We start from the raw sequence: 19,765 nt of genomic DNA on the forward strand, positions 1-19,765 counted from the left end.
AGTTTGTGTTTTGTCGTACACGTCGTCTTCAAAATTTTTTTTTTCTCAAACACAGTTGGCGATGCAATTTCGTGCCAAAGAAACGCGGCGGCAGCGCAGTTGGCCACGCAGTTTCCCGCCGAAAAATTAACCCGGGTTGCAGTACAGGGCTTGAGTGTCTCACTTCAAGTTGGCTTACATGGAGTACCGTAAGTACGGACGGACGGGCGGTCGGTCGGTCGGACGGAAGTGACGTCATAACCAAACCAAAATTTCTTGCACTGATGGGTTTACCAAAATCTCTTAGCTATGGGGCTCCGCCGCGCGCGCCAACGGCGCGCGCGCGAGCTCCGCTATAACTGGCCACAAAATAGACTATAATGGGGCAGGGGCTCTGAGAGGCCAGCGGCACATACCCAGCAAAACTTAACCCAAGTACCCCCCCCCCCCTCCCCCCCGAGTATTTTAGGCTATCTGGAGTGCCTTTAAAGCTCTGAAGGTTCATTTTTGGCCGCGCTATAATATTTTCATCTGTTCGGTCATTCTAGGGCAACCTTAGTCTGTTCGAAAATAGTAGGGCATCTTTGTCCATTTGCCGAAATCCTTAGGCCTTATTTCCTTTCCGAAAATCTCAGCTGACCTTTTTTCGGCACCGGAAACGACATTTTTATCAATACGAAAACACTAGGCCTTAAATTTCTCATATCACGGAAGTTCGAGGTGAAAATTCCCTTCACGAAATTGCAGGGGATTAAGGGCCTTCCGAACAGATAATTTACCGAAACGATCCGTTGGGTGCCTCTCTCTTTTGCAATCAGTGTCAGCAAAAATGCAATCACCGGTCAGAAACAGAGCTTCTTCCTAAGCGGCATGTAAACGGACCATCATTCGGGTTTTTTTTCCTTGCCCTGTTATTGATGTCAACAAACCATGGGGAAGTCCTTGCGACAGATGTGGTGACCACTGTACTGGTCATTATGTGACTGACATTGATAGGTTGTTATAGTCACAGAGCAAAAAGAGGGCTATTAGAGCATTGCCACCGAGTGTCCTTATTGAGGAAGCTTTCAAGCAAGGCTGTGCTGAAGGAGAAAACACGTTACATCTCGCAAAGAAATGTTGCTTGAGTGTTGAAGAAGTCCAAATGTGGTTGACGCATCTTAAAAAGAAGAAACTAAAACGCGCTAGAGCAGTGCAGAAATCCCGTGAAAGCAGAGAGAAGAAAAAAAAACCCTCCCACTGAAGAACTGGTTCTTGTTTAGCTGGGGCAGTGGGTGTTTATCACTTATGGATGTATAGCCGAAGTAAAGAGTAAAGAGAGTGTTATTATTAAGAAAGCTACACCGTCATAGAAAAGTACTGTAAATAGTCTTTTGGCAATTTGGATCCAATTAGCTAAGTGACTGTTTTCTTTTTCCTTTTAGTAACTGAACTGTCAAAAGAATTTTGGCTTCGTAATTCGTCTTTGTCATACTATAGAGTGAATACAATATGGTACGTTTTCACACCCCCCATGTCATAGTTAAAGCTGTACGTTTCTGTTAGAGGTAATCAAGCGACAATGAACAATAATTTAAAATACATGCAGTCGTAAACATTCTGGGCTCTGTTGTTGATATGTATACAGTACCCTCGTTAAACAACCTTTGCCGTGTTTCGGAGTAAGAGCAGCTTACACTTGCTGATTGACATTGCCCGACTTAATCAATTCAATTTCAAATCATTTTTTAATAGTTTCAATATTAAAGTTGTGTTTTGTAGTAACTCAAGTCTGGTAAAAACAGCACCATCATATAAAGGGTCACGAAACATGTGTTGGCATGTTTATACACAAGCTTTATTAAAGTTGACAGGAGCCGACAACAATTGTTCTTTAGGAGGGGAATTTGACAGACCAATCCGACGATCAGGTAGGGCATTTGAACACCATTTTGGTCTGAGGGGGCGGAAGTTTGAACGATTCAATCTTCAAAAGTTCAAATGCGTTGTTGAAGTTTCGAGTTGATCGACGCATTATACCAAACACTTTCCCAAAACTTCGTTAAAACGGGCCTTCATAATTGCGACGAAGCCCCGTTACACCAAACACATTTTTCATGGCATTACGCTGTTCAAGCTGGTTCTGACTTTTGAGTCCAAATAGTTCCGGGTTGTTTTTTAATTTCTTTGGCGGCATTTCACTGGATGACTGCAACAACGCTCGAAGCGCACAGTGACAACAACCTTTCGTCATCCGCCATTTCATACTTGCCGCCAAAAATGAAAAGAATTCGTAGTTCTCATTCAACAAAAGTTGAATGTGTTTATAGTAATTCAACAAGTCGCAATTAGCAACATAGTACGTAGCTTGAGTAGCTTAACAGTGTGCGGTTCAACAAAATGGTGGCCGCTTCTTCGAGTTTTCGAAGTGTCTGTGAAGAGCTAGGATTTTGGAATCTAATTGTTAAATAGTAAGAGGGCATATGGGGGTTTACGGTACTACTTGTTCGGGGTACTTTACGTACAATATTTCACTGCTACGGTGGTCTATTAGAGGGTGCTGAAGGAGTAAAATGAAAACCGGGATTTTTCCGTTTTTCGCCGGGAAAATGGAATTTGACGCAATGTTTTTAACTACTAGTACTCAATCATTCGTTTATTTAACCACGTAAGCTAGTGGGATATGTAGCGATTTTAGCTTAAAATGATTTTAATATTCAGATACCACAAGCGATCTTTTCTATACGTTTTCATTGTTTTATTTTTATCTTTAATTTATGTGGCATACCTGAAAACTAGCTGGTGTTTCAACGCAGACTGGCGCTCTTCCTAAAGCTAAGTGTATGACACAATACTGAAACGTCTGTTGTATTGTGGTGTTATAACGTAGTAAATGAGAATACATTTGAGCACTGGAAATGAGGTGTCGGGCAAAATATGGAAGGGAGGCTGCGTTTTGAGCAAAATGTGAGCTAGGAAATGGGATTTGTACCCCCTCCCCCTTTATCGCCCGAATCCTCCCCCCCCCCCCCCCCAACTCCAACTACTCCAATTGAACAAATTAGCCCTCACTGTCAGTACAACAACCAAGATTTAACTCAACAAAAGTTGGCACACCAAAAAGACAGTACGCAGCTAAGTGCATATCACCAAAGCGAACGTAAATATCGTAAAAAGAATGACTGTCTGTTGCAGATGTTATTGTTTCAGTCTGCGTTGAACGGAGAAGGGGCGAGGCGGTTTCGATGTGGTAGAGCACAAAGCACGTGTTTGGATTCTATGCCTCCCTTCCCTTTTGTAACACCTGGAACGCAAGTTTTCCTTGTGTTGTTGTTGTTCAAAGCCGAAGCGGTTTCCCATGGGAAAAATCAACATCTACTATGCAAGAAAATCAATTTTTGTCATTTGTTGTTTCACAACCGACAATAACGTACACCTCCTTGAACGAACTCTATGCATGGGTTATGTTCAAATTCCATTAGTTAACGCAGTGGTGCTTCAGTAGATGCTTCTCACTGCACAAATATAAATCCCCAGGTCTTGAAGTTTTTGTTTCCTTTGTCCGCCCCGTGTTTAGCCGAGTTTCCACAAGTGTTATGTTTATTAGGGGTCCCACCTCCACCAAAAGCGATTCTTGAGTCACATTTGATACAGTCTTCTCCTTCGTTACCAAGTATACCGATTCTTGCCTTAGAGTAGCCATCGTGGACACTCCGAACGTTGAACCCTTCTCTGTTGCAACCGGGCTGCATGGAGGCTTGAGGACCGATAAGTGACTTCCACGTGTCACGACCCAGTGAGGTAGCGCGGTATTGCCCGTCAGCGATAAGTGAATATAACGAACTGGCCTGCTTATTGATGACAATAAAGTTCATATTTTGACGGAGCTTCTTCATACCGAGGCAGATCTTGGAGAATGATGTACCCCAGTAGGTCGGTAACTTTGTTTCTTGTTTCTCGAACCCAGTCTCCCCCCCTGTTAAGTTAAAGGTTTCGTTGTTTCTCCAAAGGCTGGAATGGAATCTAAAAGTTGACTGAGAAGACAAAAGAACAAATTTCAAAAGCTATATACTTGTCTATCCCACCTCGACCTAGATATTCTAAATTTTAACAAAGGAATAATATTGTTGAAAGGAAGAAAAATGAAGTGAGTTTGTCCATGAGAAAATGTTCGTATTTCTGAAGAGGGTGAAATTCTCACCTCTTTACATCTAACCCCCCACCCCGCGTATGCTAGTCCCACTAACCCTCAATACTTCCATTAAGCTCGTCTACTGTCAACCCTTGTCAGTATGAAAGGAGGCGTGTTCGGCATTAAGGACTTCGGTTAACTTTTAGTGGCGGACTTAGCGTTTATCGGATAAAGAACATGTGGTTTATATTTTAGTTTACACTCTTCTCTATTAATTATGGTAATGTGCATTGTTCTATGGAGATCAATGTCGTTCTGAACTGTGAATACGGTTCAACAAAAGATTCCATTCTCGAACCCAGATCCTTTGGCTCGATTGCGCAAGTTAGTCATCTGCAAAAGGGAAGAACTCTCACGACTGAGATAGAGAATGGAACAGAGTCCTGTTGTCAAGTGTCAGCACGAGTAATCTCGTACCCAGAGTCCTCAGGCTTCTTGGTCAGCGGATTGGCGCCGTGAGAGACTCTGGGGAACTGGAATTTTATTACCGCAGGATTTCTGCGGTAAAAGTATACAGGCCGTTACGGGGCAGCCGATCAAAAAACTTTAAGTTTTTTTGAATTCCCAAGAGTTTCTTCTAGTGACCAAACGCTGGCCAAAGAGCCTGGGGACTCTGGGCTCCAGATTGAATCGCGTGTGTCTTGATGGGTTCTCAGATTAGAATTGCATTCAGATTTCAACAATGTTACAAACATAACCAGATGAAATGTTAAAGTTCTAACTTATAACAAAAGATTCAGTGTTGCCCGTAACGTAATATTCTTAGTAAAAAAAAAAAAACCAAGTGTAATTGTACCTTATTGCCGTCAATCTTCATGACCAGCGTCCATCCGCCAGCTCCGCATGCTTCATTTCCATTAGTTTCCATTGTCATGTGACAGTAAACGTTGATAACTTGATTTTCCACTAACAGTGGGTAGGCTTTGCTCTCTTTGGATCTAAAAGAGGGGAATGATCAAAATACCTTAAATTCTTAAAGGTTTAAAGTAAGTCGGCGTAACTAAGAATTCATATATTATAAGCCCTTAAGAGCAAATCACCGTTTTAAACTTACGTTTGCATCTGCAACTTTGAATAGTTTTAAACATTCCTTTTTTATACGCATAATCGATAAATGGAATAAACTGCTAAGGAAATTGCTGAGGCGGAAGATTTGACAACCTTTAAGAACAGACTGAGATGTCATCTTTTTCCTAGTGAACACTAAGTTCTTCTCTTGTGTGATGTGCTATATATTTTATGTTAAGTATTTTAAACAGTTGTAAAAAATTAATGTTTTAATTTATTTCTTATCAAGAGATATACTAGAATGGGAAAACCTCATTTATCTCCTTTTCACTTGGATGTTGTAAATAAACGGCTATTATTATTGTTATTATTATTATTATTATTATTATTATTATTATTATTATTATTATTGCTCTCAGCTCTCAGAAGCTCTCAGAAAAGAATGAGGAACCTTATCACATTACTATCACTTGGATTAGAACATTGCTTTCTTTTGAGATTTTAAAGTCGGTACACACATGCGTACGAGGCTCCAGAACACCTTTTCACAAAATTCCATTTGGGGATTTCATTGATGACTGCCGCTTAAACGCTAGCCAAGCGTGTCTCCGCTAATGTTAGAAAGTGAATGATGGCGTGACGTTGTAAATTAGTATTTTAGGATCTTTTTAACAACTTTTTTATTTCATCAAAATTTTAGTCTTACTATTGTTAAAAAATTGTGCTTGAAAATAGCTCTGTTGTACTTGGAAATAGTCGCTTTTTTTTTTTTAATCGAAATGAATTTTAAATATTGAATTGTAAATAGGTTTTAATAGCTCTTTTTTTCTACTTTTAACTTGTAAATATCAATTTTGCTTGGAATATTATAATAAAGAAAGATTTTATTATTATTATTATTGTTATTATTATTATTATTATTATTATTATTATTATCTTTATTATTATTATTATTTTTTATTATTATTATTATTATCAGTTAAAAAACGTATGTATGCTAAAATAGAACCACATAGGGCGCGCAGCGTAACCTATACGATGTTAAGGAACTATAAAAAGAAAACTGCTGAGTTAAAAAAAAATAGCGATAAAATATGAAAATCTCAAAATATAAAAGTTCTCCGACACAAAAACTATATGGAGCTTCTACGCTATTTCCGAAAGGAAAGTCAGTTTTGATTATGATTATGATTATGATTATGATTATGATTATGACTATGATTATGATTATGATTATGATTATGATTATGATTATGATTATGATTATGATTATGATTATGATTATGATTATGATTAAGCGGTACAATGTACCGACGAGGGATAACCACAAAGGCTCTTGTTCCAAGATATTCGAATGACGCATTTAATTTCTTCTTTATCACAGTAATCAATGAAAAACCATTGACACTGCATGGAAGAGTACCTTTAAATGGGTAAAATTTTACAGACCTTTGTATGGAAACGGGCAATTAAAGTTGCCCGTCTTCAGGAAACGTCTGCAAAAAATTCCTGAATGTACGGATCCATATCTGGGCTGTTTTAACAGACAAGTCTCTCAAACTTGACCTTCCCACTAATTTTAAGGTGAACTTTCCTGCACTGTCAATGATTACTTTACCTGGGCCTGGTTGTTCAAAAGTCGATTAATCTCGCTCGTTAAAAGTGTTTTTTGAAAGTTAATTTTAAGCTAATGGTAAAAAAAAGTCTGCTTTTCCCACATATATATAGTCTTATAGTATTATAGTAGGCACCGTCCTTAATCGGGATTTGGACAACTAGACTCAGGTCTACATCAAAATTTTAAATTGGTCTTATGCTGAAAAACTGTTCAAGTCATAGTGTTTGACTGGATGCGATCGTTATAGTATTAAAATGACTTTTTTACTTACTTGTTTTTGTCATAAATTTCCTTGCACGAGGAAACTATACCATAATAAACGTGAAGAAAAAAAAACAGGGTTTTCATATCAATAACTTATTATAAAGTCAGCATCACAGAGATAACGGAGTGAGGGAGGGGTGGTCGGAATTTGACACCCCTCCCTTCCCCCTCTCTGACCTCAGAAGACCAAACTAAAATCCGCTTCAGATAGAAGTCAAGTGATTGAATGACCTCCAAAAACGTTATCTGAGGCGGACAGTCTTCTAGGGTCAAGGAGGGGGAAGGAAAGGGGGTGTTGGATTCAGAACCACCCAATCGCTAACTCCGTGATAATAAGCAAATTTGAAACGCAAAGTTTCTTCCAGCAACTACAGTAAAAGCACTCCTAGAAATAGCCCCTCGAAACTCCTTACCACGAATGTAAGCCCTGGGGGCCTGATTCACCAAGTCATGATAAGTTAAGATTTATATATATTGAGTGCTGTTTGCTAACAAAACCCTCTTGTTGTGATAACAGAAAGCAATTGTTAAGAAGACAACGCTCAGGATAAATTTTGACTTATAGGAGCGCCTCATGAATTCGCCCTGGGATTTTACGCTATGTCCTAACAGTCTGGAGGCTTCTCTTTTAAAGTCAAATATTAAAATCTATGGCATGAAATTGCAATCACAATTTAATGGTTCACAACTCTTCCCATCTCCATGATATCCCGGTTTACATATACAGTTGTATGATCCTTTGGCGTTATCGCATGTGGCATGTGCACTGCACTGGTGTGTTCCTGTAGCACACTCGTCAATATCTGAAGGAAAATGTTTCAAAGAGTTATAATTTAAAATTAAACTGGGAAGATGCCATTGACTAAATTTTGAATGAAAATTTAACCATGTAGCTGTCTGAAATTACTTTAAGACTGCAAATTAGTCGATCGACACTTTATTTATTTATTAATTAATTAATTAATTTATTTATTTATTTATAAACAATTTTTCGTAACACAGGCTAAACAACAATAGGACTCGCAGTGCCTTACAAGGTTCTCCCACCCAACCTACCCCCAATAAATAAGACCTAACCCACCCAGCCCTAATTTACAACAAGTATATAGAAATGCAAATGAAAATCGATTGGATCTACTTTTATTGTTTTTCTTTTGTTTTGTTTTGTTTTTTTTGTTTTTTTTAACCATATGGAGTTGCTTTGATCTGGAGATTAAGGAGTCTCACAAATCCAAGAAGATCATAAATCATTGTTAAGGACTTTTTAAGAGCAACACAATCGTCACATCTAGGCCCAATGAGGAGATAAGAGTAAAAGAAAGATAGCTCTGGGATCGATCGGATCGATCTCTCCAAGAATACTTAGGGCCTCCAAAGACGAGGAAAACTGTTATCGACGACTATTTTCAATGAACAACTTAACTGAATTAGTGAATTTCCACACACCGAAAGTTTTAGTTGTCGATAACCTGTATGTTTTGAGGGAGCCAGGCAACTTGTAATGCGCATGTGTTCATCGCACAGAAAATGGCGGCCACGAGCTACGTCGCTGCAAAAGTAGACTTTGGTAACCAATGACTTACTCACAGACGGGAGAAAGTGTCTCTACAACTGAAGTAGTTTTTGTTTTGAAAAGGAAAAGAACTACTTTGTTGTCAAAGACTTTATTTTTTACTATTTGCAGTCGATAACTTGATTCACACAGAAATGTTATCGATTGCGTCGTCTGTGGAGGCCCTAAGAGACATAACGGTAACTTGAATATCAGAGAGGAAGCGAAAGACAGTTCATTGTCAATTAGTAAAGAGAAAACAAAGCTTCTCCAATACGCTGATGATACGACAGCAGTTCTGTCAGATATGGATTCAGCACGGACTCTATTTACTCTGCTGGATGTTTTTAGGGAACTGTCAGGACTTAAGATAAATTCATCTAAAACTGACAGAGGAAATGTGGGTCGGTTCTTCCAGAAATAATAAGCTAAAACCCTTAGGTATTAAATGGCCCGATGAACCAATTAAAGCTCTCGGCGTCTATTATACTTATGACATTAAATTGCTTCACGAAAAAAAATTTATTGAAAGGTTAGATAGTGTTAAAAAGCTTATAAATATTTGGTCTTCAAGAGAGTAGTTAGATGTTTGGGGCTATAAGCACACTTTTGAAAATTTCACTGAATTCATACCTGATTCAACAATGAACTCAAAAAACGTAAATCCTCGGTTTTTCAAAAACCTAAATTTTTATCCTCGGTTTCTCAAAAACCTAAATCCTCGTTTTTCATAAATGACACCCAACTGACCCCAACTCACAAACAATCATCGATTAAATCCAACCAACTCATCAATCGCTGATTTGAATGATGAATACAATATTTTTGAACACCAATTTGGATATAATTAACCTGTAATGGAGAAAAAAATAATCATAAATAATTCAAATTTATGGTTGTTGTGTGACTGGGTGCCGTTACTGTCACGCGTGACGTTGTGTGACTTGTCACAAAAATTGACAAAACCCTAGACGTGGGGTGCTCGGTTGGCTGTTTTCTTGCCTAGCCCCTGCTAGGTCTTTTCCCCGCCGCTGACAAGGCGGCGGTCCCTTCCCAGTTTACCTCTGGGACAGAGGTTGAGTTCGGGAAAGAACTCTGAGCACCCCGCTGTGAACCAGTAGGGCCTGAGCGGGCTCACCCTGGAGGTACCGTCCACTGGAAGACATCCCACACTACTCAGTAATTCACCCTCTGCACAAGCCGTCAAATAGGTTTCAGTCAGGGGCCAACTGACACCACCCTAAAGCTTCACTAGAGTTTGTGAACTAATGTAACAAAGGCCCGATTACCTATATATTACACTCAGTTCTGAAATTTTTACACTTGTGGTGCTATTTTTCTGTATATTGCGTAATATTGCTTGATTTGGATTAACACGCTTGCGCTTTCATGCATGTTCACGATGACACAACCCAAAGGGGACTGGACACTAGTTTGTTAATACACGTGTCGGCCATTTTGTCGCCATTTTGTGAAGAGTTTGTGTTTTGATGTTTATCCGTTTATGTTTTGGGATATTTGGACATTTATTTCTCCACTTTCATCGTTCTGATGTTTGTAGACGCTTTTTGAGGTAAGAATATCATTTATCTTGCACACAACAATAGATTTTTTTATTGGATCGACTCGCTATCGAATATTCGTGAGGCCGTGAAATGAGCTTATTATTTTTGCACATCAACTAAATCCTTGATTGGGATCCAAGAGTTAAAGGCATCATTGTATCCTTTCCACTTTACCAAAGCTTGTTTCTTCTTGTAATCTCTCCTGATAACTTTATCGATTCTGAATATCTCCTGTTTAGCTTTCAATAATTCTGGTTCATAAAAGCTCCCTTTAATCTGTTCATCGTTTAGATCCTTCAGTTAATATGTGATTGGTGTAGTGTATTGAATTTTATCGATAATGAAGACCTCTTCTGTCCAGTTTTCTGTATAACCTCGATCAAACAGCTTTCTTTTATACTTTGATATTCTAACCTTGTCACCAACTTTAAATTTTGGCAAAGATGATAATTGCTTCAAATTGCCATAAAGATTGAAGTAAACAGTTCCTTCATTCTTTTTCTTAGATGCTTCTGTCGGTGTCATTTTTATTGAACTGTGTTTAGTGTTATTATACTGATTCAATATTTCGGGCAAAATATCCAGATACATTGTATTGCCTTGGGCAGTGAATCGTTTCCACATTTTATTTTTAATCGTCCGGTTCCATCTTTCCACCACTGATGACTTCTCTTCATTTTCAGTCGAATACAGTGTAATGTTATGTTTATTGAGCAAGTCTTTGAAATGTTTGTTGTAGAACTCTGAGCCTTTATCAGTCCATAGATACTTTGGTTTTCGACCCTCTTTGAATATGCTTTGAAATGCTGTAGTTATAGTCTCACCTTTTTTATCTTTTATTGGGACAATCCAACCGTATTTACTGAAAACATCTATAGCCATGAGAAGATGCCTGTTACCTTTATTCCATTTACTGAATTGTTGCATTTCAACAAGATCAGCAGCCCATATTTCATCAATATTATTTACAATAACACGCCGCCGAGTAAAGTTACGCCTTATGGGTTTATGCAGCTCATTAGCTAATTTTTCTTGCCAGTTTTCCTCTTTACCCGACGGCTTTTGACGTTTTTTGGAACCCCAAGACCCAGTTTCTGTTTTGTATTTATTGCATTTCTTGCCAACCAATGTCCCCATTGTCGTTCGGAATATGGAGCAGCATCCAATGATTTAACCATCTTTTTATCAGCTTTGTTTTTACATTTTTTGTCATCTTTGCAGACTGAATAATCAACATCATGTTGCATGGCTATTCCATCTGTTTTGCCTGTTGGTTTATCATATATTTCCAATATTTGCCCTGTTTTGGGGTTATATTTTACTTGGTTTTCCAAATCATTGTATGGACCAATGTATTTGTGCCCTGGAAGTACCCAACCAGCTTTGGGTTTTGGTAACATGCCAATTGCTTTGTGTATATCAATTGAACCACCACTTTTGGGTCGTCCTTTGATTCCTTTATCATTCTCATTCCAATTTGGTGGGTGCCAACCAATTGAATCATAGCTTGAACAACTTGGTGTATTGTGATATTTTTTTCCAATCTTTACCATGCTTTGACATGGATAATCTTTGTATTTTTCTAATGTCTTTTTCCCAGCCTTGCCAGACCAAAATTGACTCGACAATATGCCAGTATCTGTGCCAAATGCACTTTTAGCAATGTCTCCAGATTTGTATCTATCAAAGACTTCCTTTGTTGATGGAATTAATGTTCCAACAACATCCATCGACTTCGATGTAACCTTACCTGGTGTACCGAGTTGTTCCAAAATTGTATTCAAATTACCACCATCAAGTTCTTTTCGGTCAGTTTTGTACCTTCTTTTTGGTCTTACTTTGGTTGATAATTTATCAAACATCTCTGATCCAGTCTTTTGAACAAAAGGAGTTGCTTTAGAGATAGCATAATCAATAGCTTTCTTTTGCAATTTAGGGTTTCTAAGTGCTTCAGACCCATAATATCGACCCATTTCAACTGCTTTCTTTCCCATCCATGGTATTGCATGTTGAATTAACCTATCAGCACCAGTTGATGCTAAAGTATCCATTATGCCCCCCCCCCCCCTTCGGAGGGGCTATTTAGTTTCCCTGTTTTTTAACAAATTTGGTTTTAGTTATACCACATTCAGCACATGTACAGAAGAACATGAGCCGACCATTTTTGGCTTGCTTGTAACCTGCAGGCTCAACACATTCAGTTTGTTTCTTTTGTTTAACACAATATGATTTGACCATTTTATATCACTATATTAGATTAATTATCATCAGAGTCAGACTCATAATCTGAGTCACTTTCATCATTGATGGATTCTCTGTCAGACTCATGCTCACTGTAGTCACTTGAATCATCTTCAGAATCTGTTACCAATGTACACCATAAACAAACATCTCCAAAATGATCAGTTTCTTCTTGACAATCTTCGCAAAATTTTCTCATATACTATTGATTAGATAATTTTTTAAAATATTGGATTATAAAATTATGATTGACACTTTGATTGTTCATGTCAAAATGTGCATTGTGGATTGTTTTCAATATACTTGTACCCTTTTGTCTCTCAAATAAATAATACAAACACCAATAGCCACACAATACTGAATCTCTTTCCTGGATTTCATCACCTGAATACATTAATTGTTTGCCACTTGTTGACATGAATTGCATAATTTCTTTTGGCATAATTAACCCAAAACTATCAAAATATTCTACATATTTGTCTCCGTTTCGATACGCAACCCAATGTGTACCTGCTCCAATCTGTGAATCCAGGTTAATGATACCAACTTCATCTTTTTTCATCTTTTGTGGTAGATTATCTCTGCTGTAAATGCCTCTGAAGTGTTTTATTTTGAGTTTTTTGACCCAATCAATGAGTTGAAAGTTACTGAGTGGTTTATTTATCAATTTCACAGAATGTCTCCGATTAATGGAATCCCCTTGAATGGACTGTTTTTGCCTAACAACAGACCTTTTCCTTTTTTGGTTGTTTTTTTTCCTTTACCATATTGATCCCATGTACCGAAAAATGGAGGCGGCCTATAATTAACTGGTAGGACCAAACCACCATCTTTTTTGGTTGTGTTTGGAACAAAAACTGGGACCGATCTTCTGGATCTACTTTTATCCACCTGCAAGACTTTACCCATTAATGCATTCAAAACCATTGGAATGCCAATTGAAGCCAATAATGTCCCCAAAAAACCTCCTGATTGTGTCTTAGTTGGTTTAATTACAATGTGTCCACCAGTATGTATTGCATTGACAATTTGCTTCTTTTGTGCTTCAGTGAGCCAATCTTTGTATTTTATTAATTGATCAATTTTATTTTGAGGAATGAGGAAACCACCAACTTGTCCTCTACCAAATATTTTATTGACTCCCACATTTGCAAGCCCAGAAAGTGCTCCAGTAGCTAATGGTCCAACTGCTTTTGCTGCCATTGGTAGTAATTTTGTGCCAATTTTGAATAATGATGACCAAAGACTGCCTCCTTGTTGTACAGCTTTTCGTATCTGTGTTTTGCTTATTTTAATATCTGCTCCAGTTTTGTTTTGCATTGCCTTTTCCAGCCTATTTATTTGTGTTTTGCTTAACATCAGCTGATCCGGACCAGTTAATTCAGAATTCGATAATCTTATTGTTATTGCTGAATTGTTTTTTAATGCTTTTGCTAGTTTATCTTTTTGCCCAATTGATAGTTTTACTCCATGTGAATGATAAGTTGTCATATCTTTTATATAACTAACGTTACATTAAAAATTTATTCCATTTATCGAAACAATATTTTACCATCTTTTTGGATGAGTTCAGCGTCTTGTTCATATAATGTCAATGCATAAACTGAATATGCAGCGTTTGTTGTACCAGATAATTCATAATGAAATGTCAACTTTGTGGTACCATCTTTGATATCCATTTTTTGTTTTGTTAAATCGAAATATAAGAATGGAAATATTGTTTTGAAATTGTTGGCATTCAATGAAGTTCCTTGACTGTACTCATTGTTTGCATGCACATATTTGAGAATATCTCTGTAAACTCTGGTTGGCTCAGCTTCCGGTGTATAATGAACATCAGGATATTCATTGCCATTTCCAACTGTCAGATGACAATTTGACATTTTCATATCATTTGCTACATTGAATGTATTGTACAAAAATGGATTTGCTGTTTGTGCAGCAAGATTTGCATCATTGATAATGAAAACAAACACATGTCTTGGCTTTGAAATCCCACTTGTTATCTGAAAATGGCCACTTCTTTGTGTTGAAGAATTACTTCTCTCAATATTTTCTCGCAAATAAACCCATTTATGTGGCTTCAAAAACTGACTCATATACAGTGATTGCCCCTCTGAATTGAAAGTTATTCTTGGTACAATCAACTCCATTCTGGTAATAATTACACGACAATCAGCCCCAGCTTGCCATATTAGAATAGTATCAGATTCAATCTGCAAATTTATTTCCAATCTTGTTGATGGCAATAACTCATCCATCAATGCTTCAAAGAATGAGTATCGATTCAATGGTATTTCTGTATTGACAACCACTGTAGACCCAAAAGTGCTTTTCTTGCAGCAAATCCTTTACTGTAGTTATCTTCAGCCGATCGTTCTTCAGCGTGTCGACTTGTATCCAGATAGAAAAACTCATTTGTTGCTGTCGATTGAGCATATCCTGGACTATATTCCAATAGATTCTTAATATTTACACAATGATTTGCATCATTACAATCATATACCATTTTACCATTCAATCTTACATCGAAATCATGTATAAGACTGTGTGAACCATTAACAATACCATTATGGTCTGCAGCTGCTATATTCACATTTTGCATTGTTTGGACTTTAAAACCAACTGATATTCTTGCATTATACCAATCAAATGGTGTTACTTCTCCTGTGTTGTCAACAACAAAACGATAACCATCTTTCTTTTGTGACCTATTATTTACTGGATTACCGGTATTCAATGGTGTCTCCGATTGGAAGAAGACATCTTCGTATCTCTCAATGTATTTTGGATTTCTGAATGATTTCATTTATACAGATATGTTACATTATTTTCATTTTCTCCTTCTTTTGAGTTTTCCACCGGATATCATCCTATTGACTCTCTCAGCTATTTGAAAATCAGTCAGTGGCTGCTCCATTTTTGGTTGGCTCATTGTCACTGATTTTGTTTGGGAAGGTTGTTTTTTGCTCAATAATTGAATTATTTTATCACCTGCTTTATTACCAGCAAACTCACCAGTTTTGGTGACTGCTTTTTCAGCTGCAGTTTTGGCTCCTTTTTTAGCTTATTCTTTTGCTGTTTTCCCGAAAAGTTTTGATCCAACTGATCTGAAAACATCCATAATTCCTTCATCAAGAATATGTTTCATCGCATAACGACCCAATTCTGGGTCAAAACGTGGCTTAAATTCACTTTGTCGTACCATATATTGATATATTATATTAAACTAGACCTGAGAATCAAGCTCATGAACCAGTCAATGCCATTCAAGTCAATTGGCCGACCCAAAGCGTCAGTCACTGTTATCCCCATTTCTGAAATAATTGATTTGGAAACTGGGCTGAATAATGCTCTTTTTGGCTCAAAAGTAAAGGGATAACTCCTTGTTAAATTGTCAGTGGGTATCATTATCAGTGTATTTGTGAATCGTCCATCACTGAGGCTATCAGTTATTATATCACAATTAATGTTCAAAACGTCAATATCATTGGTAATATTTGGCAATTTTGTCCCATGTTCGGTTTGGTTAATTAACTTTGGTTCAAATCCAATAAGCGCTCCAAAATTAGAGTTTCTAATATCAAGCTTCCATTGGTTGTCTAGCTCAATGACAACTCTATATGATGAAAGCACAAAATATAGATTGATGCCTTTGCTGGAAGATGGTTTATCTCCATTTTGAATTATTGATTGAGTGATATAATCATCAAGATCATCATATGAATACATTCCATCAACAAATGTGATTGTCTTCCATTTTGTACCATTATCTGGGCTGTATTTCATTGTATTATTGTTGTATCCAGAATTGACATTATGCCACGAGTACGTCATTGAAACTCGATCAACAGCTAGCTCATGACTCATTGTTGTGTCAAGCTTCAATGGTGGATCAAATTTGATAATAAAGTCTTCAGGCCGACTTCGACCTATTTTTTGTCGGTAAACAGATGAAATATGTATCGCTCTTTCTTGCATATATCATTACATTATATATTGTTGCAATAAATCAATGAGTTGTTTGTTGTTTATCAAGCCAAGTTGATTCAATTTATGGGCTATCTGTGAAAATTCCTCTTTGACTCCATTATTGCCAGCCAAAATGGATCCACCGAGCAATTCCATTCTGTCAATCAAATCATTAGCATCATTGAAATAAACAACACCAGAGCCCAATTTCTTGAATTTTTTGCTGGATTTATGGATTGGAATCTCACTGAGTTGGTTCAATTCATCAAATACCATTTTGGCAATATCACTGTATTTCTTCTTTGAATTAAATCTCTTGGTCAATAAATCGATTGTATCGAAATCAACCTTTTTGTCAATTACTTTGCGTTTATCTTTTGTTGCCACAAGTCTGAGTTGTCCCATTAATTTTGGAATATCGATCATGAGTCCACCATATTTCCCAGAAGATGATATTTTGTATGCATTTCTCTTTGGTTGCGTATAACCATAACCTTTTTTGATGGTTTTCATTCCTTCTGGGATTATTTTAATGCGCCCTCTGTATTTTTGCAATAATTTTATATCTTCATCTATTTTATCAATTTTGTCTTTATTCTTGGTCTTTCCTTGGCCCTTGGATAAAGGACCCTTTTTTGTTCCAAGTTTTTTCAACATCTTGCCAATATTTGCATCATAATCCTTGATGTCAATATTCCTTTGCATAGAAGCTTGGAGAACAGAACTCGGAGGTGCAAGATCGTATTGAATCAATTTTTGGAACTCATCATCATCAAAACCAGCATCCAAATTTGACATTGCTGGTTGATAATCTACTGGTAACTTTGATTCTGGTAATTGTGATTGTGGTTTTGTTTCTGGTTGATAAGTTAACATAGCAATGTCTTCCAAACCTGAAGTCAACGCTTTTTGGTTTTTCTCCAATTGTTCAATCAGTTTGTCTTGTTTTTCATCAATTGTTTGTTTTGTTTCCTCTTGAGCTTTAATAATTGGTTTGAAAGTTTCTGATAAACCTTGTTGTAAATCTTGTTTATCATGCTTGTACTCCTTCAATGTATCTCTAACTTGTTTGGTTATTGTTCCAGCCTTAATCTTGGCTTCAGATAGTTGTTTTAATCTTTGTAGATCCATTATATTATTAACTTATATTAACTTTTCTCAACTTATATAATGTATTGATATACATGGAAATCCCAAATTATGACAGACATGATAAAAACACTAATTTCAAAAGATTGTATGGTTACATGCCAAGTGACACGTTTCGGATGTTAATATGTGGTAATTCAGGATCTGGAAAGACAAATTTATTGTACCATATGCTGATGAAACCCCTTTTGTATTATGATAGAATACATTTATATGCCAAAAATTTGGAGCAACAAAAATACAAGGATATGATTCAAACATTGACTGATATATCAAATAGTGTCGGGTATAAAGTCCTTGTTTGTAGCAATGATGATATAATTCCAGTAGAGGAATTGAAGGATGATGGTGCCCAGAAGATAGTAATATTTGATGACTTTATTTGTGAAAAAAACCAGAAACCATTGATTGATTATTTCATTCGTGGCAGACACAAAAACTGCTCTGTTCTTTATCTGAGCCAATCGTTCTACAAAACACCAAAAGATATTCGACTCAATTGCTCTCATTTCTGTGTCTATGACTTTCCTAGCAGCAATGAAAGAAGTCTGATATCTCGTGAGTTGGGAGTCGACAAGGATAAATACATTAAAGCAACAAACGAGCCATTTTCATTTCTATATGTTGATAAGCCCATGAAGAGAATTAACAGGAATTTTTATGGAACAATATAACCAAATGATATAAATGGGAATATTCAACGAACATAGTTCATCGTCTTCTTTCACAACGGGAGGATTCAGAACGGTTCCTCTTCAAGGAGCCGCTGGGCCTCAAGGAATAGGGTTTAAATTGACCCAAAATGGCAACTATGAATACAAAACAAAAAACTTGTTAATGTTAAACAAGGAGCTGATCCCAATGATGTTGTTACAAAGAGCCAAATACAATTGCTGGATAATGCTCCTGGTAATGTACAAGCTGATAAAGCAGTAATTTACAGCAATACTGGTAGTGTTCATACCAATAGTATCTATCTACAAGACACGCCAGACGGGGCTGGTAGCTCCAATGATGTTCGATTATTGACTGAACATCAGTCTTATGAAAACATTCATCTTCATATACCAGATTTGCAAAACTTTGATGGTTATGGTGGACGAGCTAAAAGTGATATAATGGTTACATCAACAGAACAACATATTACTGGACGGAAAACATTTTCTGATATTAATGTTTTAATTCCTGATAATAACGATCAAGCGGCGAATAAAAAATATGTCGATGATGAGATTAAAAAAAATACCATCACCTGATTTATCTACATATTTGAAAAAAGATGGCACTGTTGAAATGACTGGAAATCTGGATATGGGTAATCAACAAATTACTAATCTTGGAGCCAATATACAAAATACATATGATGTCGTTAATTTAGGTTTCTGTGATACTAAATATTTGCAAAAAGTCTCCAATAGTGACCTCGATATGGACAATCATAAAATCAAAGATATGGCTCAACCAACTGATGATAATGATGCTTCCACTAAAGCATATGTTGATACAGAAATAGCTAAAATACCATCTGTTGGAAGTGATTTGAGTGTATATTTGAAAAAAGATGGAAGTGTTGCAATGACTGGAAACCTTGATATGAATAATAAACAAATCAAAGATATGGCTCAACCAACTGATGATAATGATGCTACTACCAAAAAATATTTTGATGACAAATTGGAGCAAAGTCATCTTGTCAGCAGCCATAAAACAAATGAATTCAAATATCTTACAGATACCGATGAAAGCAGTTCAGAATATTATATCACAGTGAATGGAATAGCTGCTTTCAATCAATCCCCACATCAGAATAAAAAAGCTTATGATATCACATTGATTAAAGACAGTGGAAGTAATGATTACAGATCAAGGATAGGTTTCAATATTTATACTCTTGCTATTGGAACGTACACAATTGTGTTTGAATTCTACCCACCAGAAATGACTAATATTCAATTATCATGTGATGCTTCTGAAGCATACATTCACAAAGCTGTACAGCGTGATTTCACTGCTTATAGCAAGCTATTGGTTCAATTCAATAACAACAGCAAACAAACTCCAAATTACATCTATTTGACGATGCATGGAACAGCTACAGCGACTCCAGTACTTTATGGGGTGAAAGATTGGTCAGATAGCGTTTATCCAGGAGTGTATGATGGCTTGGACAATGTCATGTTTGAATATAAAAATGGAGATATGCAGATGCAAGTCAATTTGGATATGAATAATAAGATTATTTCTGG

The 19,765-nt window shown here is 36.8% G+C and overlaps 1 protein-coding gene across 1 annotated transcript in view; it reads right to left on the minus strand.

The window, feature by feature from the left end:
* Positions 1 to 3,010: 3,010 nt before the first annotated feature.
* LOC146487454 (uncharacterized) overlaps positions 3,011 to 19,765 on the minus strand; it is a 33,272-nt gene continuing 16,517 nt past the window's right edge. The window contains exons 3-6 of the mRNA XM_085088546.1: positions 7,712 to 7,843; positions 7,048 to 7,081; positions 4,947 to 5,088; positions 3,011 to 3,992 (exon numbers count right to left, since the gene is read on the minus strand). Coding sequence (XP_084944672.1) covers positions 3,471 to 3,992; positions 4,947 to 5,088; positions 7,048 to 7,081; positions 7,712 to 7,843 — 830 coding nt within the window. The 3' untranslated portion in view covers positions 3,011 to 3,470. The remainder of the gene's footprint in view (positions 3,993 to 4,946; positions 5,089 to 7,047; positions 7,082 to 7,711; positions 7,844 to 19,765) is intronic.

This window comes from Pavona decussata, unplaced genomic scaffold (assembly GCF_977016875.1).
Source record: "Pavona decussata unplaced genomic scaffold, jaPavDecu1.1 SCAFFOLD_16, whole genome shotgun sequence".
Lineage (NCBI taxonomy): Eukaryota > Metazoa > Cnidaria > Anthozoa > Scleractinia > Agariciidae > Pavona > Pavona decussata.